Source organism: Nyctereutes procyonoides, unplaced genomic scaffold (assembly GCF_905146905.1).
Source record: "Nyctereutes procyonoides isolate TBG_1078 unplaced genomic scaffold, NYPRO_anot_genome, whole genome shotgun sequence".
NCBI lineage: Eukaryota > Metazoa > Chordata > Mammalia > Carnivora > Canidae > Nyctereutes > Nyctereutes procyonoides.
Window position 1 is genome coordinate 17,455,949 of NW_026575037.1, and position 23,058 is coordinate 17,479,006.

At 36.1% G+C, this 23,058-nt stretch overlaps 1 protein-coding gene and 1 pseudogene across 4 annotated transcripts in view; both read right to left on the reverse strand.

Annotated features, from left to right (window-relative positions):
* The window catches only part of RCOR3 (REST corepressor 3), a 53,468-nt gene that overhangs the window by 13,865 nt on the left and 16,545 nt on the right, over window positions 1-23,058 (reverse strand). For all 4 annotated transcript variants that reach the window (XM_055319196.1, XM_055319195.1, XM_055319194.1 and 1 more), the window contains 2 exons: window positions 12,796-13,014; window positions 5,809-5,886 (listed from right to left, as the gene is read on the reverse strand). In XM_055319196.1, the coding sequence (XP_055175171.1) occupies window positions 5,809-5,886; window positions 12,796-13,014 (297 nt within the window). The remainder of the gene's footprint in view (window positions 1-5,808; window positions 5,887-12,795; window positions 13,015-23,058) is intronic.
* Window positions 9,542-9,986, reverse strand: LOC129505771 (vesicle transport protein GOT1B-like; annotated as a pseudogene).

The window sequence follows — 23,058 nt, forward strand, 5'->3', positions numbered from 1 at the left end:
ATAAAATTAGTTCAGAGTATGCTAGGGATTCAAAGATGAGAGGAAGAAGTCACAATGACTAGAAAAGAGAAGAAAGCCAGTTGGATGGGCTGGACACTGCAGTGGGTTACAGAACAGAATAAGTTTCTGAAAGGCAAAGATGAGAAGACACACCATGTATAAACAACAACAGGATCAACAATTAGGAAGAAGTGATAAATAAGCCTGGAAGTTGGTGATATTTAAAATATAGTAGGGGCCACTTTTTGGAAAGGCAGTAAATACCAAAGTTAATGAGCTCACACTAAATTTAATATGCAATAGTTTTTTGTGGGGAGGGAACGGGGGAGAGGAGCAGGATTCTAACCAGAGGAAGATTTGAAGCCTGGACAGCTGGGTGGAGGATAGTGCTGTTAAGGACCTAAGAAGTTATGAAATGCTGAGTGGGGAGGTGTGGGAAGGCAAGACTGAGATGAGGACTGTAACTTGGGGTTCACTGACAACGAGTTTTAAGCAGGACATCCAGGTGGAGCTCAGGTTCACTTGAGGCTAAAATAGATTCATCTATGCAAACACAGCTTTTAAAGGTCTGGAAAATGTTTATGAGGGAAAACAATGGAGTCATATTCAGATGTAAGATTCTAAAATCAACCTATGAATTAAAAAAAAAAGATTTTTTGCTTCTAATTCCAAATTACTATTGAAATGTTCCTATAAAGGTAGTCATGGAGATAGGCACATAATCTCTCAATAAGACCACATGGCCAGGTATTCCTCCAACACCAAAATGAACCATTAGTTTTTCAGTTAATCCGAGATGAAGCCTTTGACTGAAATTTAGGGTAGCAGTGAATGAAAAACATAAATACATATTTAAATACTAGAATTTCAAGAAAAGGAGACTGCTTACCCAGGAGGCATGAGGAAGCTAAAGCCTTCTAAAGATACAGTGGATTCACAGTTCCAGCCCCTAACTGCTGACTCTACGGGAGACACTTGATAAAAAGGAATTCAGGCAGGATTGCCAGCTCTCCTCTACTTGCTATTACTAGACATACTCATATCTGTGGTTGAGTTTGTGTCATTTAAATGTATATATGACGTAATTTTAATATAGTGAAGTGATGAGTTTGTATGATGTTTCCGAAGAGAAGTGAGTTTTGAGGAGAAAAACTTGGGAGAATGCTTATATTTATGTATAGAAAGGAAAATTACTCTGAGAAAGGAACATAATAGTTACAAAAGGCAACATCACCTCTCAAAAGTTAAAGGAAGAGAGAGGTTGTCATCTCTGTCAAGGTTCATAAGAAGGCAAGAGAAATGAAGTAGAGCTGTGGAATTTTTGATCAGTAGCAGTGTTAGCCTTTAAGCAGTAGCTTCAGTGAAAAATGTAGGGAAGAGGATTGAAATTGCATTGAATTATAGAATCTGTGTATGACAAAACAGAAGCAGTGGAAGAAAGAGAAGAGTGAAGAAGAAACAGGGTCAAAATTTTTTAAATACATAAGATTCCTTCAAGTTACTGATTTTTCATTCTCTTTTAAAATTTGGTAAAGATTTGCTTAATTTACAGAAAGGACAACTAAAATATCTCTAGGAATCTAAAATTGTGTAGTAGTTATGGTTAGCTAGGCAATACCATTGAGAACATTCTTCTACAGCAAACCGCAGCCTGAAATACTGTTGTCTATAAAATAATAAAATATTAATCTCAACTAAAATAATACAACATATAATAGTTATAAAATTAAAAATATGAAAAGCCCCAAAGAGCCTTCAAGAACAACCTATGACTTCCTTCGTGAATTCAGCGTCTTTACTGCATCCTTTCCCTGCTAAATTAGTCTTCACATCTTTCCCATTTTTGTCAGGAGTAGATTCATACTATCTCTGAATTGAAAGAATCAGAAAAGGGCACCATGTTAAACTTTCCATCCAATCCTGAAAATTTCATCCAACATCCATAATGAAAGGATGTCACCCACCTATGCATGAAAACATCCACAGGTGGGAAAATGCCTAGCTTCAAAAAGCACTCCTGTTTTAGCTTCTTCCTTCCTGGATTCATTAATCTCCTTTTCCCCATCTACCTACCTCCAACCAAAACAGATCAAAGCATAAGCCCACAGGCTACCACTCCCCCCAACACTCTTACATACTTTCAAATAGATATATTAATTTCTATTTTGCAATGTTCTTTGCCTTTATCATTTGCTGTCCACTCCTACAACTAATGCCTGACCTTACCCCAAAACCCCTTTTTACCATTTATCACATGCCTAGTATTTCAACAGCTGTAACGCTTCCAACTTAGCCTGTATAATACTGCCAGGATAACCTTCCAAATTTAAAAATTCCCATTACATCCTTTCTATATCAAAGAAACTACAAGGTCTTCCCATTTGACCTAATTTAAAAGGCAAACTTCTCTTCTTAGCTCCCACAGACTTTTATACCCTGGCCCTTACCCAGTGATCTCTATCATAAAGAAGCCCCGGTTGAACTCAATTCTGTTAACATCTCTCTACACCGCGTTTACTCGTCCTCTGCATCCAAGTTGGCTTTCCGAAGTAGACAATATGCTTCATGAGAGAAAACTGTTTTACGCTTCCACTAAATTCTCCATAGTAATTGGCACTACAGTGAGCACATGGTAAGTGCTCAGGGAATACTCGTTGACTGGTGTTCTCCCCCACTGGATTTATACATATTTTGAATGTACTGTTCAACATCAAACCAGTGTTCATATTACTCCCTCCACCTGCCCACTTTGTAAGTGCAAAACTCCTACTCATCCTTCAAACCTCAGCTGAAACATCCCCTTTACAAAGTCTTCCCCGATTAACCTAGTAAGAATAACTACTTATTTTCCTGTAGCATTTTACTTTACAAGCCTATCACACAACTTTAATGTTTGTCTTATAACATCTACACTGGTTTTCTTTTAGATAGAAAAATCCATCTCTTCCTCATTTAAATTTGTCCTCTCTTACCCACACACACTTTCCACAGTGCCTAAACAGTGCCTTATATGAAATAAGTGATCAATAAATACTTATGGGAAGAAATAGACTTTCTTCACCAAATTTTTTCCTAAGTGAAAATAACAAATACAACCAAATGAGTAAGTAAAGCATCTTAGTAAATGTTTATTTCCAGTTGAGTTACATCACTTAGTAGCTTATTATTCTAATGGTTAATGAAATTTTTATTACCTATTAAGGTAGAATTTCTATTACCTAACCAAAAGAAAAGGGGATACATTACATGATTTTTCAAGGTCTTTACTATGACTGTTAATCTAGTATTTTGAAACAGATCTATTCAGATTGTTCTTCCCTGCAAAGCAATAGAAATAATATGATAAATATAAATACATCCTGAGCATTTTCTAGGTAATAAAACCTACATACATTTTCAATTTATATGAGTTCAATAAATTAACCTCAAAGTAATATTCAAACTTCACTCTATGAATGGTAGAGTCTTAAGATTTTGGTTGTTTCGTTTTGATCATTATTTTTACAAAAACCCAAAAGATGTAATAAATGTCTGATAACCTCTAACCTCAAAACTGCCTTCAAAGGTGAGAGTCAATATATAGTTGCTATTAAATGAAAACTTTTAGGACGCCTGGGTGGCTCAGCAGTTAAGCGTCTGCCTTTGCCTCAGGGCACGATCCTAGAGTCTGGGGACTGAGTCCCACATGGGGCTCCCTGCATGGAGCCTGCTCTTCCCTCTGCCTGTGTCTCTGCCCCTCTCTCTCTCTGTGTCTCATGAATAAATAAATAAAATCTTAAAAAAAAAAAAGACGAAAATGTTCAAAGGCAAGAGGGAGAATGATACAAATCTAGGACTCCAACTAGAGTCTAAGATTGTGAAATATAGCCAAAATTTCACTATTGACTAGATGTGTGACATGATCAAGCCAGTTACCCTTTCTGAGGCCCAGTTTTGTCATGTAAAATAGTATTTGCTTCATCTACTTCTTGGGATTTATGTGAGCATCAAATCAAATAGCATAAAGTTATAAATGCTATTATTGCATTTTAATGTTTTACTTTATTCATACTAATGAGAGAGGCTATCCTTCAATTTTCTGAAAAAATTGAGGTTAGAATCATCATTTCCTTGAAAACCTGGTAGGCTTTTTCTGTATAACTGTCTGGACCTGGCATTTTCTTATGAAAAACTGCTAACTGTTCCTTCATTTTATTTAATGACAATAAACCTATCAGGTTTTCTTTCTTTCTTTTTTTTTTTTTAACTTTTTAAAAATTTATTTATGATAGTCACAGAGAGAGAGAGAGAGGCAGAGACATAGGCAGAGGGAGAAGCAGGCTCCATGCACCGGGAGCCTGACGAGGGATTCAATCCCGGGTCTCCAGAATCGCGCCCTGGGCCAAAGGCAGGCGCTAAACTGCCGCACCACCCAGGGATCCCGGTTTTCTTTCTTTTTAAGACAATTTTGGTAAGATATATTTTCCTGTGAATTTCTAAATTTTCTTTAAAAATTTGAACTTATTGACATAAAGTTCTTTATAGTATTCCCCTATTTTTAATATCTACTGTAATTTATTAAGTTTAATTTTTAAGTTATAAAATTACAGACACTTAAAGCTTTTGGCTTTTATGCATTTTAATGCATAAATATGAAATTAAAATAATTTCAATATAAAATTTAAGATAATTTTTGTTACAATACTATAAAGTAGTATTCTTTGTGTCACTATCTTTAAATAAGTGAAAATGTCACTAGAATGTTTGTCAGTTTATTTACCTGTGGGTTTGAAATGAGATGTTACATTAGTCTATGTATATTTCATTCTTTCCCATCACCTAACCTTATTGAAAGAGACCATTTAAACCAAACCAAAAAAACAAGAACAGTCTTTTTCCTAATGATTATTCCTTTCTGATTCTAATGAGTGAGACAAAATATGGTGCATTTGTCCTGAAGTACTCTCCCCTACACTTCTGCCCTCCCCTCAAGCCCTTCACACATATTTCATTTTTAGATATTTCAGGCAACTTGTGATGGGGGGGGCAGGGGGCATCCCATTAGGACCAAATAAGATTACTTGATTATTAAATACATAGAAAGGCCAGTCCAGGATATGAAGCACAGAAGAGGAGTCTTTAAAAAAAGAGAGAAATAAAAGAAAAGATTTATAATAGAGGTTTCTATTAAAAGACTTGATTGGACTTTATGGGCATTTAAGTACTCCTATAATTATCACACATATAAAATATATATTACGTTTCAGAGGAAACAGGAGAAAGACTTGAGAAAAGTTAATCTACATCTTGTTTTTCAATTTCACATTTTCAAGTAGTACAAGAATATTAATTAACTCACATACTAAAATCCTAGCTGAAAATCTGAGTCACAAAAGACAAGTATATTAAAATAAAAAATTATTAAAATTGCTAAGTAAGCTCCCTTTCTTGTGTTTTTTTTTTTTTTTCTTGTTGTGTTACCAATTCACACAGTTAGGAAAAGGCTTTGAGCAAACATTGCTGCAGACCCAGAAATGTACTGGCTTGCTCTTCAATTACTTTCTATTTTCATGTGCCCTGGGCCTACCTGTATAGCTGTTTTTTCCTACTTACTTTGCTTGATATGAATTGCTATGGGTAGGAAAGAAATGACTTCACTTAAATCATTAGCCAAGTCTCAAAAGTCTAAATGAGAAAATAGAGACATGACAAATCACCCACACTATGACATCTTCAAAGTATTAGCACCACATGGGACCAAAATAGTAAATACTAGGTCAGAGAATAAGATTTCACATACTTAGTCACATATATTCTTCAATAACATACCTCAGGAGGTTTGAATTCTTCAATTCCACCTTCCATTTTCTGTTTAAGTGCACTGTTTACTTGCTTAGCATTCTGAACCTTTAACAAAATAAATCAGATCACATACTTAGGTAAATGTATGATTACTCAATAAATGAAAAGGATATGAGATATATACCAAAATCTTAAATTTCAGGAGGACAGACACTACATTTTATCACACTTGAGGCCATTCAACTAATATCCACATCAACTACTATATATCCACTAATCAATCAACTAATTATATATAAAACTAATATGTCTCTAATAGGCTAATAAACAGTCTACAAATCATAGTATCTGAGTATCTTTTAACAATGTCTCTTAAGACAAATGGTATATAGAGGAATTACATTCCATCAATATTTCTCATTACCATAATGTTTTGATAAAAATGATTATTCCAATAAAAATAATAATGATGAGAATGGATAATATTAGGTGTTTATTAGGTTAAGCATCATTGTTGGTGCTTCACATATAATAATTCTCACAACTATAATGTGAAGTAAATATAATCAGTTCTGCTATAACCTGACAGCTATAACCTGACATATGCATTCTCCAAAATCACCCTACTAGGCAAAATCGTACAACTTATAGGGAAACAGATTCTGGGACCCAACACTGGAAAACATTGTCAATGACACATAAAACAAGATAGGAACCTCATAAAAATGATAGCAGATTTATGCACTCTAAATAATAAAGAAATTTACAAATGCTACAATAAAGATGGTACTTTACCTTGGAAAAGATCTGAGGTTGCTTATAGAAGGGTCAAATATTTGCAGCTTGTGAGTTACTGGGAGGTGGTAGAAGGAGGGTTATTTGAAATCAGATGAAAAATTTTAACACCAGATATGAATGTGTATGGTTCGTAACATATAATGAATTGAGGGAGCTGGTACACAACTAAAGTGTTTGGACATGTACTCAGCTAGGTGCCATTTTTCACTGACAAAAATCAAATATAAGCAAATGCAAAATTCACATTATACTCAAATTGCTCCCTAATATATCAGTCGTGTTGGAACAAATTCATGTTTCCAAAATAAGCATTATAGCAGAACTGATGCTACTTTTTACTGTAACCATTTTACAGATGTAGAAGGCAGGGCACAGAGAAGTCAAGAAACTTTCCCTAGGCTACAGATACTGGAGGAAGAACCTGAATCTGAACTATGCCAAGTTTTTAGTATATGTGCTGCTGAAGCGAGCACCCATGCCAAGTTTTTAACTACTATTCAACTAGCAATATTATTAATCTTTACCTAGAATATTAAGGGGTATGATTTTTATTTGTTCATTTGTTTACTTTTTCTTGGTTTGCCTTTTTTTTTTCAGTATGATCAAATATTTATAAAGAGATTTGTGAAATTTTTTCCTCAGAGATCTTAACACAGCTAAAATGTAAAAATCTACATTGGTTCAAATGTGGTTAGTCAGCCATACAAAGGTAAAATGTAAATTCTCAGTCTTTAAGGATTTCATAGATTAATGGGGAAATAAAGAAATATAAAGGATAAATGCTGAAACACCTAACTTGGAGGAAGAGAGAGAAGAAGAGAGCATGTGTCTAGTATTCATGGGTTAGCAGGCATGGGTAATGGAGAAAACAGGGTCAGTTTTCCAAAGGAGATGACACCTAAATTTAGTTTTAAAGGATTAACAAGGGGGCACCTGGGTGGCTCAGTGGTTGAGCATCTGCCTTTGGCTGAGGTTGTGATCCTGGGGTCCTGGGATCAAGTCCCGCATCAGGAGCCTGCTCTCTCTGCCTATGTCTCTGCCTCTCTATATATATCTCTCATGAATAAATAAATGAAATCTTTAAAGATAAAAATAAAGGATTAACAAGAACTAAGCAGCTAGGCATGGTTGGGGCAGGAAATGCCTTTCCAGACAGAACAGCATGTAGGAAGACAGGAAAGCAGTTAGGCTGGGCCAGAACAGAGAATTTTGTTTTGTTTATTTAAAAAAAATTTTTTTTTAAATATTTTATTTCTTTATTTGGCAGAGGAAGGGAGAAGCAGGCTTCTCACTGAGCAGGAAACCCAATGCAGGGCTTGATCCCAGGACCGTGGGATGACCTGAGAGGAAGGCAGATACTTAACCAACTGAGCCATCCAAGTACCCATGGAGTAGAGAATTTGAATTCTGCCTAAAGACATTTTTTTAAAAAAAAGATTTTATTTATTTATTTATTTGTTTGTTTATTTATTTATTTGGGGGGGTAGAGAGAGAGAAAACATGTGTGTGTGCACGCAGGGAGGAGCAGAGGGAGAGGGACAAGTAGACTTGGTGCTGAGCTCGGAACTAACATGGGCCTCAATCTCACAACCCTGAGATCATGACCTGAGCTGAAATCAAGAGTCAGATGCTTAACTGACTGAGCCACCCAGGTGCCTCAACCTAAAGACTTTTTAAGCAAGGGAGCAACATAACCATTATTTGCCTTTTAGAATGATAATTCTACTAGTGATTTGGAAAATGGGAAAGAATGAAAAAGATGAAAATTAATTTAACAATCCAGATGAGGACTTCAATTAAAAACAGTAGGAATGAAGTAATCATGGTGGTGGCACACAGACATATAAAAGAAATAACATGGAAGCAAAATTAAGATGTGTTTGTAAACACTTGATGGGCAGAATTAGGGAGAAGGAGGAATCATGGATAACTCTCACCACTGGTTGAGTAACTGAGTGTATGTGGTGCCAATCACTGCAACAGAGAGTGCAAAGGAAGAACAGATAACTAGAGTGGGTATAGGAGAAGTCAGTTTGGACACTGTCTATGAAATGTGTCTGGGATATAAAAGTAGTAGAATTTGTAAACCCAAGAGTGTGAACTTTCACTATGTCACACATCAAATGACTAACCAAGAAAGGAGTTTAAAGCTTTAAACAAGATCCTTTATAATAAAAATAGGCTCTAAGTAAGGTAGTAGTGTAAAGGATAAAGTAAGACTACAGATGCCTGGGCACATTTTATTCCCATGTTATTTAAAAAGACTGAGCAATTAAAAAAATTTTAACCCTATGTTTCAAAAAAAAAAAAGTCATTCATACATCAACACTGGGTTTTCCTTGGTTTTAATGCATTAAAATAACATAATCCAATCTAACTCATGTATCACTTTCAGAGACCATGCAACTGGAAATATTTTTGCCATTCTAGTGGATATTTCTAAAAAGCAAATGCCTACAGATGCTCCTGCATCTTTAAGAGAAAAAAGAGGAGAAACAGACAACCACAGTTTTCCCACACTGCAGAAAAGCAATTAAAAATCGCCTTCAAGAGTTTCAATGTGTATTGTAACACAGATTTCGCTCCTTCAGTTTGCTCACTGACTTCTTAGATTACTTGATTAGAAGACTGTTCTCACTGCTGGCTAACTGCTATTGGTACTTGGTAGGCTCTACATTTTAAAATTCTGTAAACAACATTACAAACTATTCCATGTCATTTAATTTTGTGCTGAATAGTCTTCAATGGACTTTTTTTTTTTTTAAATTTATTTATGATAGTCACAGAGAGAGAGAGAGGCAGAGACACAGGCAGAGGGAGAAGCAGGCTCCATGCACCAGGAGCCTGACGTGGGATTCGATCCCGGGTCTCCAGGATCGCGCCCCGGGCCAAAGGCAGGCGCCAAACCGCTGCGCCACCCAGGGATCCCTCTTCAATGGACTTTTAAAAACAATACAGTATTTTAAATGAGTCTCCAATTCACTTGTCTTTCTACCATAATGTTGCTTTCTCCAACTTTATCTACAAATGATCTAATTCCAAATAGATTCAAGAGGAACCCAAAGACTGGGACTCTTCCTATAACACCAATGACCATATAAAAAGAAGCCCTTAAACATAATAAAGAATCCATAAATTTCAAAGATTATGCCTATCAAAGGCCAACCAACAAGGACTACAAATACACCACCCAAGAAAAACCCTGTAACTTTCATTTTAGGTTTCTGGAAGAAGAATCTGAATGTTCTTTGTAAACCAATTACAAAAACCAAGCCAGCTACAAATCAAACATTTCCAATAGCCAGCAGTGCTTTGTCAAATAAGAAAATCACTCCAAAGGACAGGAAAGACATTCCATATTCTGTTAATCCCATTCCAATTTTCTGGGTGTCCATTAAGAAGATCATGGTTGCAGTGGTGAGGGCAGTAGAGACAGAACCTCAGGGTGCCCAGGCCATGAAGCAAAGTCAGGAGAAAAGAAGCTAGGAAGTAGACCAAGCAAGAGACACCACATCTCCTGGAAAGACACAGCCATCTCTACCTCCACTTCAAGACCACTCGAGCCCCGCCCCCCTTTTTTCAAATATATGTTCCCTTTTTAAAAATATTACAAGCAAAGCGTTTTATAAGTTCTCTAAAAAGAAGGAGTGCTGTAGTTTGAAAGACGGGAGTTGTGCACACATTCACTGTTCAACTAAAGGCCAAGCATTCAGTCAAAAACATACTACATATATTAGAGAGCCTGGTGTCCTAAAAGTCAAAGGAAAGGAATTTCAAGAAGGAAGAAGGGTTGTCAATGTCAACTATTACTGAGCAGTAAGAGATTCAAGAGAAATAAGAAAGAAGAGGGCATGAAACCTGACAATTTGTTAATAAACTTAATGATAGTTTTTTCCAGGGGTAGAATTGGGATGGTGTGTGGGGCAGAAATTAGATTGGAAATGTAAGAAAGCAGAGGAAGCTAATATGGTAGATATTTATTCAAGAAGTTTGTTGAAGGGACACCTCGATGGCTCAGTGGTTGAGCGTCTGCCTTTGGCTGAGGGCAAGTCTCTCTGTGTCTCTCATGAACAAATAAATAAAATCTGAAAGAAAGAAAGAAAAGAAAGAAAAAAGAAAGAGAGAGAGAGCAAGCAAGCAAGCAAGCAAGCAAGCAAGCTTGTTGGAGAATAAAAGAGAAATATAGGAGCAGTTTGGGTGAGTAACCGGGGTCAAGAAATAGAGAAATCTGAATGTTTCGGATAGAGAAAAACTACCTTGCTCCCACACTATACTGCTGCAAGACTCTTACATTTTATATATAGTGGTATAATATTAACTCTTAAGGGCACAAACTGTAATACCTAAGCAAGCATGAGATGCTAGGCTGAGGATGCACAGTGTAATTCCTAGAGCAACTACCAAAATAAAAAATGCAAAAAGATAAAGTTGAAAAATATAAATAAGATGATGCTACATCTCTCTGTAAAACCCTTCAGTGACTTCCTAACTCATGATGAATTTTAAATTTCTTCGCATGGTCTTCTTATCAATTCCTGCCTATCCTTGCTGTAACCTGCTAAAGGCAAGCAGAACTTAACGAAGAACTTCAAGATGAATACTGATATTTTAAGAAGGTAACATGGACGACAACGTGTGGCATGGAGCTGCAGCGAATGTGGATAGCAAGGAGACTCAACAAGAGAGTTATTGTCAAATAAGAGGTTATTTGACAGAGTTATTGTCAAATAAGGAGCTGAATGAACAAAGGTAGTAGTGACGGGATTAAAAATGAGGAGACTGATTTAAAGAAAATTTCTCAGATAAACTTACACCACTAGGTTACCACTTAGGTTTGTGTGTACTAGGGGATGTAATAATGGCAAGGGATAAATCAAAGAGGATTCTCGTGTTTCAACAAGGAACAGAGGAAAATAATCTTTCAGGGGTTAGATGAGATGCCTAGCAGGGAGATAGAAATACAGCAATACAGAGCTTGAGAGGAAAAAGTCACAGGCTGAGAAGTAGATTCAGAAGTCACAGGACACCCAGGTGGCTCAACGGTTGAGCATTTATCTTTGGCTTAGGGCATGATCCCGGGGTTCCGGGATCGAGTCCTGCATCAGGCCCCCTGTGAGGCCTGCTTCTCCCTCTGCCTGTGTCTCTGCTTCTCTCTCTGCCTCTCATGAATAAATAAATAAAATCTTTTAAAAAAACGACAGAAATCACTGCATATAATGTAAGACTGGTTGATGTATACCAAGAAAGTACAGACATAGAAGAGTAGCTAGGTCTAAGGGATAGGAAAAACAAAAGAAACCGAGAGAGGAAAAGATGACCGAAAAGGCCAGAGACCAAGAACAACCATTAATGAGTATTTTCTGTGTGCTAGGCACTGTTGTAAGCACTTCTCATATACTACCCTGTTTAATTCCTCCCAAGCATATTAGTATCCATACTTCAAGATGAGGAAGCTGAGTTAAGAAGAGTTAACTAGCTCCCCCAAAGTAATACAGGAACTAGATGATGTAGTTTGAGTTAAAATTATGTTCACTGACCCTAGATATTGACTCTTAACCATGATTAATCTGTTTATTATGATGATATATTTATAATACCACAGCAGCTACTATTGGCAATAATGATGAGGATAAAGAGAGCAGCCATTATTCCCTGAGCACTTAAAATGTGCCACACACTGCTCAACAATCTGCAAGTAACATCTCAACCACTTCCTAACAACCTGCAGGAGAAGGATGATTATTTTATCCTCAATTTCACAGATATAAAATTGAATATCAGAGAAATTCCATTATTTCCCAATATCATAGAACTAATCGGTAGCAATACTGGGATTCAAATTTAGAATAGACAAAGGAATCTCTGAATTTGGAAACAAGGTAAATTTTAAAGAATGAAGCTTACAGAAGTGGGTGGCTGAGAAAAATCTGTAAAAAAAACTCATTTACTGGGCAGCCCAGGTGGCTCGGCGGTTTAGCGCCGCCTTCAGCTCAGGGTGTGATCCTGGAGACCTGCGATCGAGTCCATGTCTAGCTCCCTGCATGGAGCCTGCTTCTCCCTCTTGCCTGTGTCTCTGCCTCTGTGTGTGTGTGTCTCATGAATAAATAAATAAATAATTTTTTTAAAAACCCTTAAAAAAAAACTCGTTTACTAAGGTTTTAAAAGTGGATAAACAGAATAGACAGAATCATTAAAAATATGATTTTTATAGAATACCTGACGTTTTAAAGAGATCAGCTCCATGTCCAGTTGCCGCAGGATGGTGTTGGCTGCATTGGGACTACAGGAAACAGCTACCACATCTTCCTGGGTTAAGTACATGCCCTTAGGTGGACGGCACTTAGATCGCTGAGAATGATGGCGATGTTGTAAACTCTGATATTCTCTCCTTCCAAGTCCAATCTTGCTAGTTTGGACAGGTTGTTCAGTATTACCCTAAAAGAATAAAGATACATGGTTTTCAGGCATGTATAAACTGAAGACAGTCTATAACTGGAAGCATCTGCTACACTAAGTACACCTAAAAAATACTTCTAACCAATGACATTATGTACAAGTTCACACATACCACACACTGCGCTTATCAACTGGGGGAAAATAAGCACACAACATAATGTATCTTGATTAATCCACTCAAAATGTTTGGTTTCTATCCCAGAGGACTACAACAAATGAAAAAATAAGTTGGACTCTAAACTATTCTTGTTTGCTTTAATGTGGAATATATTTTCCCTCAGCAATAAAGAATCAAAAAAAAAAAAGCTGTAACTTATTAAGTGCAGATTTTCAGGAAAACTAAAAAGGGGAAAATTAGGAATTATAGCAAGTGGCAGATAACACTTCATTCTCACTTCAGAGATGTTGAAAGAGAACTATGCCTCTAAAGATTAAAAAAGGACACAGAATTATCTTAATCTTGACATTTCTAAACTATAAATCTATCTGTGAATAAAAGGTGAATTTGTATTTTGAAAGAGGTTAGGACAGTTTGAATAATAATCACCATGAACTCTTAAGTAGGATTTCATTACTATTTGCAATATTCTTAAAGTGTGATATAAAAATACAATGTCATTCTGTGTTTCTGAGACAGGAATCCATTTGAAATGGTGCCCATTAGGTTGAATGGCAATCTAATTTCAACTGATTAGATTTAATGCTCCAATTCTTTAGAAAAGGAGCTCTGAGTAAAAGTCATAAAACAACTGTATAATGAAGCATAATCCACTTCACTGCTTAACACCTAACTCAAAGCAACACATGGCAAACCTGATGTTCAAAGAAATTCCTCCCAGTGTAGCACTCCTAAAATTGCCAGACCATGTATTTTTCTTTAAAACATCTTTAAAAATTTAATTCTGAAGTGGGAGGGAAGTGAGAAAATTTCTGAGACCAGAAATAATGAGAAAGCAGGAATCCAAGGACCTAAGTGAGTATGCAGGAGCTGGCATTTGCCAAAGGCCCAGGCTTCAATGAACAACAGGTGTAGGTCACAGGAAACAAAGCCAGACCTTTAGAAGGATAGCTATCATTGTGCAAAGTAGAAAAAAATGCTCCTGTCCTGTTGAGAAAGAGGATGATTTTTTAAAAAGATTTTATTTATTTTAAGATTTTATTTATTTATTTGACAGAGAGAGAACACAAGCAGAGGGAGCAAGAGGGAGAGGGAGGGGCAGAAGCTGGCCCCCCACGGAGCAGGGAGCCCAATGGGGGACTCAATCCCAGGACCCTGGGATCATGACCTGAGCCAAAGGCAGATGCTTAACCAACTGAGCCACCCAGGTGCCCAAGAAAGAAGATGATTAAAGAGAGACATGGCTATCTCATCCTTACCTGAATGAAAAGGAAGAGAAACCCCCCAAATTCTTCCCTGAGAATCTGTCATCACAGGCCAACATTAAAGCTGGTTTGGGGACTAAATTTATATGAACTGTCTGGCTTGAAAAATTCCAAATCAGAAATTTAAAGTGTCTCAGGTTTAGGGCCTTCAAACACTTAGCAAAAGCAAATGCAAAGTGTCTCTAGAAGAATGCATTTTAAATCCAGGTCTCAAAAATTTTCCATGAGTATGTTCCAAGGAAAATGAGTTCCCAACCACAAATTGCTAAACAAGTCCCATGAGTGAGAGACAGCAGAAGCAAACAATAGAATTAGATCTGCAAAGACTGCAGATACTAGAATTACTGGATAAAGAGAATACAATAAATGTGTTACATGTGCATAAAAAGATAAATGACACAATTGAAAATATGGAATATTTTTTTAGGAGTCTATCAAAACTGACCAAGCAGATATGCAAAAGAACCAAACGGAACAACTAGAAATAAAAAAATATTATACATAAGATTAAAAACTCAGTGGATGGGTTACTTGGCAGATGAGACAGAGATCAAAAGAACAGCAGTGACTTAGAATGTATATATGATAAAAATAACCACAATTTGTGTAGTACAGAAATATGGGAAGACAAAAAAATGGAAAATGAGTGGTTAAGAGACATGTGAAACTCCATTAGACTTTTAAAAGCATTCCCAAAAGAATGAATAGAGAGAATAAGGAAGACACAATATTCAAAGAGGCAACAAGTGAGAATTTTATAGAACTTAAGACATAGGTAATTCAAGAAGTACAATGAATGCAAAATTAGTTTACAAAACAAAACAACAAAAACAACTCCACACTCAGGTACATTAGTTATACTCACTAAAGACAAAGAAGAGACCATAAAAGCAGAGAAAGAGAAAAGACAAACTGTCTCTAAAGGAATAATAATTAGCCCGGCAGCAGACCTCTCTGCATGCAGCAATGACAGAAATCAGAAGCAGGAGAATATCATCTTCGAATAACTGTCAACCTAGGATTCTAACACCAGCAAACCAGGGTTTCAAGAACAAATGAGAAACAGACATTTTGGATATACCAACACTATTTATCAGTGACAGGCTCTCACTAAATTAACTTGTACAATATATACTTCAGGAAAAGGGGAAGTGATTTTTGAAGAAAGGTCTAAGATTCAAGAAAGAAAGATGAGTGAATTTTAAACATGTATGTAAACAATGACTATACCTCTGAGCGATTTTAAAAAACAAGATGTAACTAAAACTGGACAAAAATACCATATAAATCAGGAGAGTAGTGACTGAAGTCAAAGCATTCTAAGGGCCAATATTAATCAGAAAGTCATTAAAAATAAACAAACAATATTAGACTTTAAGTAAGTGGGGAAAAAGGGGTGCCCAGCTGGCTCAGTCAGTTACATGTCTGCCTTCAGTTCAGGTCATGATCCCAGAGTCCTGGGATTAAACCTTGCATCGAGGTTCCTACTTAGTGGGGAGCTTGCTTCTCCCTCTGCCTCTGTCCGCATGTATGCTATCTCTCTGTCAAATAAATAAATAAAATCTTAAAAGAATAATAACAAAAACAGGAAAAACTTCCAGGGTACACAATAAGAAGACAAATATAGAAATATTTCAACTAAAAAAAAAAAAGAAATATTCTAACTAGTGGAAAATAACAAAATGGAACGGGAGATAAAGTCTTAATGCAAACAAAAAAAAAAGAGAGAGAGAGAGAGAGAAAAGAAAAGAAAAAAACAAGCCATTAAGGAGGGGAAAACTAGAAAAGGCAAAAATACATATATCAGTGATCATGACCGATATATAAAGGGATTAAAGTCTCCAGGTAAATTATAAAATCCTACCTTTTCCTCCTTATAAAGACACACACTTAAATTGGGAGGTCATAGAAATGTTGAAAGAAAATAAAGATATGCCAGGCAAAAATTTAATACTAAGAAAAGATGGCAGTTACATCAGACAAAATGATTTTTAAAGCAGAAGACATTACAAAATACGTTAAAAATTTTTGAGACCTCGGTTTAAAATGCATTCTTCTAGAGACACATATTGATAAAAGGTTCAATTGAATAGCAAAATAAAAAGTTCTAGACTTCTATGCATCTAATAACAACAGCTTTGAAAGAGTATCACTTCTCCATTAATTGATCAGATAAACAACAAAAACCACATCAGCAAGGCAAGCAGTAAGAGAAAATAGATTTCAAATACAGAGCTGACAAGCTCTAATTAACAGACACATGCAGAATCCTGTAACTGAAAGAGTATATATTCTTCTCAAACACACATGGAAAAACATTTATGGAAATTCTGTATCCTAGGCTTGTAGGTTTTAAAACATGTTATCAAAATCCTCAACATTCCAGCAACTGAGAAGCGAGGATTTACATCCCCTCCCCTTGATTCTGGACCAACTTCAGAACTCACTTATAACCCACAGAATGCAACAGAAGTGATGTTGAATAACTTCCAAGGCTAGGCCAGAAGTGGCTGGGTAGTTTCCACTTAGTACATTCAGAATGAATGCTTTGGAGAAAACCAACCCGTGGTAAGAAGCCAGATTACTCATGGACCACCAGGCTAGAGAGGAGTGCCAGCTGACAGTTAGCATATCAACTACTACCAGTCATGTGAGTGAGCTGAAAAGCTTCAATTACCTTCCAGCTGATACTGAAACATTAAAAAAAAAAAAAAAAAAACTCTCTAAAATTAGGAATAAGGTAAAAATATTTGTTATCATAACTTCTTTTCAACATTATAAAGATGAATTTAATTAGTTAAGTAGGGAAAGAAATAAAAGGTATGTAAGAATGAAAAGAAATAAAACTATTATTTTCAGATAACATACATTTCTTCACAGAAAATGCAAACTTACCTACAAATAAATTACACAAAGGTTTCTTTTCTCCTTATATGTATCTCCACTTTTCTTGTATATGTAGATTCAATAGAATATCTATTAGGGCTTTTTTTTTTTTTTCTAGGAATGGATAAGCTTTAAGAGCAAACGTCCAAGAACAGCCAACTACTTACTCTTTAAAAACCACCACCAAGCAGGGGGAATTAACCTAGCAGCTATCAAGATTTATTATAAAGCTACACTAATTAAGACTTTGTGGGACTGACGAGGGATATTTAACTGATGAGGAGCAGAATAGACAGTCAGGTGTATATAAAAACCTCATATATGATAAAGCTGACATTGTAGACCAGCTGAAAGAGATGAACTCACTTCCATATTAGAAAACAAAAATAAAAATGGATTTCTACCTCACAACATAAACAAACCTTAATTACTGAGAGATCAAGGACTTAAGTATAAAAAGCAAAATTTAAAGCTTAAATTAGAAAATATAAAAGAACACTGAAATTTAAGTCTGTACAAGCTTCTGATGTAGCTATTCATCATAAGCATATAAAGAGTAAAAAGATAAACCACAAACTGCTAAAAGATATTGCAACACATTTAACTAGGAGATTAGTATCCAGAATGCATAAAGAATTCAATAAGAGAAAAAACTTTTATACATTCTGTCTTTAAGACAAAAAACAATCCTATAAGAAAGGAGGTAAAAAACAAGCAAACAAATACAAATAGCATTTTTTTAAAAGACACAATAGACAATAAACAGAATCTAATGAAATTGAGAAAACGATAGTACCATTTCATATTACCAAATTTGTGATCTATTAAAAGTCTGATTTAAAAAAAAAGCGATTATATCAAGTATTGAAGTAGATAATAACTACTCTCATGGCCCAACAGAAGTACAACTGACCCTTGAATAATGCAGGGGATGGAGGCATTGACTTTCCCTGCAATCAAAAATCTGTTTATAACTTTTCACTCCTCAGAAACTTAATTATTACTAAAAGCCTACTGTTACCAGACACCTTACTGACAACACATATCAACACATTTTTTGTAGCCTGTATATACTACATACTGTATTCTTATAATAAACTTAGCTACAAAAAAGAAAATGTTATGAAGAAAATCTTAAGGAAAAGAAAATAACTATGCAGTACTGTACTTACTGAAAATATATGCACGTAAGCAGTTCAAATCTGTGTTAAGGGTCAACTTTACCAGGTAATGGCAAAGGTGAACATAGTTATAACCCTATAGTAATTCCATTCCAAACACTCCCAGTGCATTATTTTTTTTTTTCCAGTGCATTATTTACTCAGTAAGTCACTGGCGGTATTTTGGTGGAACAAATCTTTTGCCATACATTTCAGGAGAGTTGGAATACCTTTCCCACCATATGCCAGTGGTGCCCTACAATCATGTAATAATGAAAAGACCCCCTCCTTAATTTCTAAATGCCTCTTATGGGGGCAATACTAAACCTACTAAACCTAAGAAGCATTATTCCAAAGGAATTCATATATAGGTGTACTCAGAGTATATTCTTATCAGTATTGTGCACAATAATAAAAAACCGGAAATGATGCCCATTGATTAGAAATGGTTGTGGCATATGCATACAACAGAATACTGTAATACAGCGATGAATATGAACTGCAAGAAACATGTTAGACAACAGCAACAACAAAATGCAGGTAGCTGAAAAACATACAATAGGATTCCATTTAAATAAAGTTTGAAATGGACAAAACTCAATGACAGTTGGTCAGAAACACATACATATGTGATAAAACTATAAAAAAAATTGATACAGTTCAGGACAGGGTTCCCTTTTCAGGACAGAGGTTCTCTCTGGAGAGAAGGGTACAATTAAGGAAACATACACACAGCGCTTCTGTTTCTTAAGCTCAGAGATAAGAGAAGCTGGTTATTCTTCTTTAAACTCTACATACTCTATGATAATACATAATTAACAATTTTTAAAAGTTCATAAAAAACCTTCTACATAATGAGTCAATAATGTGCAGAAGCAGGTATGTAAATCTGTGTTAAAGGCAATAACACAGTATCATTTCTGCCTGTGTCCCTATCATTTGTGAAAGAGCAGAGGAATGAATGTAGCTGCGGACATACAGTGCCTGCCCTAGACCACCATCTGGAGGATTCCTTCTAACATTTTTTAACAGACTTTCCTCATGCTAATAGCATAAGATTACAGGCAAACAAAAGACCAAATGCATATGTATCAACTCACATAGTTGGACAGAACAGTATTACACATACATAGGTTCTCTAGATAACTAGATTCAAATCCCTAATGTCTTACATTTGTACAGTAAATAACATGTTTATGATGTGTATTCTCATTTACTAAATAAAATACATCTGACTGAATGCTTGCTTTGTTTCCGTTTTTGCAGGTAGACAGGATTCCTGCTCTTCAAGAGCTTACCACAAACGGACAGGCAGGCAGAAGAGAGGAGACTCTAAGTAAATGAGTAACGCTCACCTCAATGAGCATTGCAATAGATTTAAAGAAAAATAAGGTGGGGGTCAATTCAAGATAAAGCACAGGAGAAATCTCATAAAGAAGTTACATCTTACAGAGCTTTGAGGAAATTTCCTAGGCAGATTTGAGAAGAGAATACCAGAAAAAAAGAACCACATAACCACAGGACAAAGGCCAGGAACTAAAAGACTTATCTAAAACACTGTTAGTAATTTGAAATATGTGGGGTGGGGTGGGGAATGCTTCACTAGAGAGCTTTGTGTTTTATCCTTATCCTACAGACAAAGCCATGGGAGGGTTGCAAGCAGTAAATTTGGTCTTAAGAAGATTGCTTTGGAAACAGGGTTAAAGAACAGACTGGAAGGGGTGGTGTGGAGTCTGAAGGCCAGAAGGGGAGACAGAAAATTCCAATAATTCAGAGAAGAGATGAAAACCTAAAAATAAGGCAGTTGCACAGAACAGAAATGACAAAATTTATAGTTGAGAGAGAAAATTAAAAACAATGACAAAATAAACAGAATCGAGAAAGTATAGAATAGTATAGTATAAAATAATAATTAAGAAAAAAGTTGGACAGCCTGGGTGGCTCCGCGGTTCAGTGCCTGCCTTCAGCCTAAGGCGTGATCCTGGAGACCTGGGATCCCACATCAGGCTCCCTGCGTGGAGCCTACTTCTCCCTCTCCCTGTGTCTCTGCCTCTCTCTCTCTCTCTCTCTCTCTCTCTCTCTCATGAACAAATAAATAAAATCTTAAAAAAAAAGAAAAAAAGTCACTAAAATTGAGACATAGCAGTTAAAAAAGTAGACAAGCATCACAGAATCACCCGAAACTAATATTGTACTATATATCAATTAACTAGAATTTAAATAAATCTGAAAAATAAACTAGGTCACTGGAGCAGAAAAAAAAAATTACAGAATTGTGTTACAAAGTCAAAGAAGAGATTTTCAGGAAGAAGGGAGGGACCAGTAACTTGAGATGATATAGAAAGCACAAGCAGCATACAATAAACAATCAATCACTGGCTGTGGCAGTAGGTCACTATTGACCTCTGTCAGCAGTTTCGGTAAAGTGAAAACAAGAGGCTGATAAAGCCAAGTCAAGAGTGAAGTAGTAGGAAGGGGGTAGAGTTCTTTCTAGACTGGCAAAGAGCCAATTACGCTTCTACACAGAAGACGTGAGCACAATTTGGGCTGCAATGAAAAGGTCAAAAATAAGGAGTAGAGAGGGATAGATGATGGGACAAGACCTAGACGCGACATGAGGGGATAGACAGGATCAAACAAGGGACGGGATCTTTGTTACTGTGAGAGAGGCATTCAGGCAGACTTCATTCTGTTAAATGTTCCTGAGTACCATTTCATATTAATAGATTTATAACATTTTTAAAAGTCTGATCGTATCAAATATTGGCAAGCAAGTAGACAATGAGTACTACACAAAGTGCCAGGAGATAAAAGATGTACATTGTAACTCACTCCCCAATTTCAAGAAGTGTATAGCCCAGGGGGCAAAAGACAGTAATTCTAATGTTCTAAGTAGAAACACACTCAGATGGAAAGGGTAGTAGAATAGCACAAATGTTAGGGAGAAGGTATTTTCTGTGAAGTTGCCTGCCAAGTTTCCAGGAGTGGAGGATGGTAGGTGGTGGGCAGAAAGGGATGCATGTTCAAATACTTGCTCAAATAATGAATAAAACAACAGTACTGTTTAATCAAGATTTACTACATACTGGGTACTGTAAGAAGTGCTTCTATACATATTACCTCTTTGATTCCCAAACAATCCTATTATTTTCATTTTACCAAGGGAAAACACTGAGTCTTAGAGGTTAAACACTGGGAGGCGTAAGGACTACACTGAGATCTGACACCATTTTTTCTAAGTAGCAGCAATTTACATGATTGTGCCATTTTCTCTTGCTGCACCTCTTAGACCAAGAATAGCAAGCAATGGACCCAGCACTGTGGGCCTACAGGGTCAGGGAAGGTATAGCAGGATAGGGAAATGGGAAGTTAGAGAACCTGGGAAGAGAACAATTTAAGTAGTGAATCACTTTGTCTATAGCTCAGGGAACAAGATAGATGGGGGTGGGGGGGATGAAGGAATCAAGTAATTTAAGAAGATTCAGCAGTAACAAGAAAATCAGTAAAATAACAAATTGAGGTAGGAGTAGGATCCTTAAAATGTCATTGATGAAAGAGTTAAGATCATGACAAGGGCCAGAATGGGCCAATGGCACTGAGGAATGGGGGTCAGTAGTCACATTCTGTGTCCCAACCTGATCTTCAGATTCCACACCTGTTTATACTCAAAAGCCTTTACCCTTCAATATTTGGTCTATTTTTTACAATTATGTAATTAGTTGCCTTTGTTAATGAGTATGTATATCAATTTAGTCTTTTCCTAGTGATTCTAAGTCATCATTATCATCATTTTGAGGAATGGCTTTTTTTATTTTATTTAACTGCTGTCAGTGTATCGCTACTACATATTATCCCCAACTTATGATGTCCCCAGTTACAATTTTTCAACTTTACGATGGTGTGAAAGCCACAGGCAGGCACTGAACAGAAATCATACTTCGAATTTTCTTCTTTTCCGAGCTGGCAATATGCGATACAATGCTCTCTCATGATGCTGGGCAGTGAAAGTGAGCTGTAGCTCCCAGTCAGCCATGGGATCACGAGAACAACTGGTACACTGACAACATGTATACATTTACAACATTCTGTGTTTCACTTTCAGTACAGTGTTCAATTACATGAAATATTCAACACTTGATTATAAAACAAGTTCTGTGTTAGATGATTTTGCCCAACGGTAGGCTAATGAGTACGTTTAAGGCAGAGGAGGCTAAGTGATGACATTTGCTAGATCAGGCATATTAAGTGAGTTTCTGACACAATATTTTCGGTTATCAATGAGTTTATTGAGATGTAACCTGATCGTAAGTTGAGGAAGATCTGTAATTTCTAATTTGCTAAAATATGGAATAAGTGTTTTTAAGAAACACTGGGTAACAAAACCAGAAAACTTAAATTTATACTATACTACAACTCCTACTATATCATCTGAGGGTGGTTTTATTTCTTTTCTCTGGATTAAAGACTAGAGATTGTGGCAGGGCTTTTGTACTTCTGAGTAGAGGAGATAACCCAATTATTCCAACTACTGGTTAACTGGGAGTTCTAGATATTACTTTTTGGCCAAAAAACCTCTAACATTGAAATTTACTTC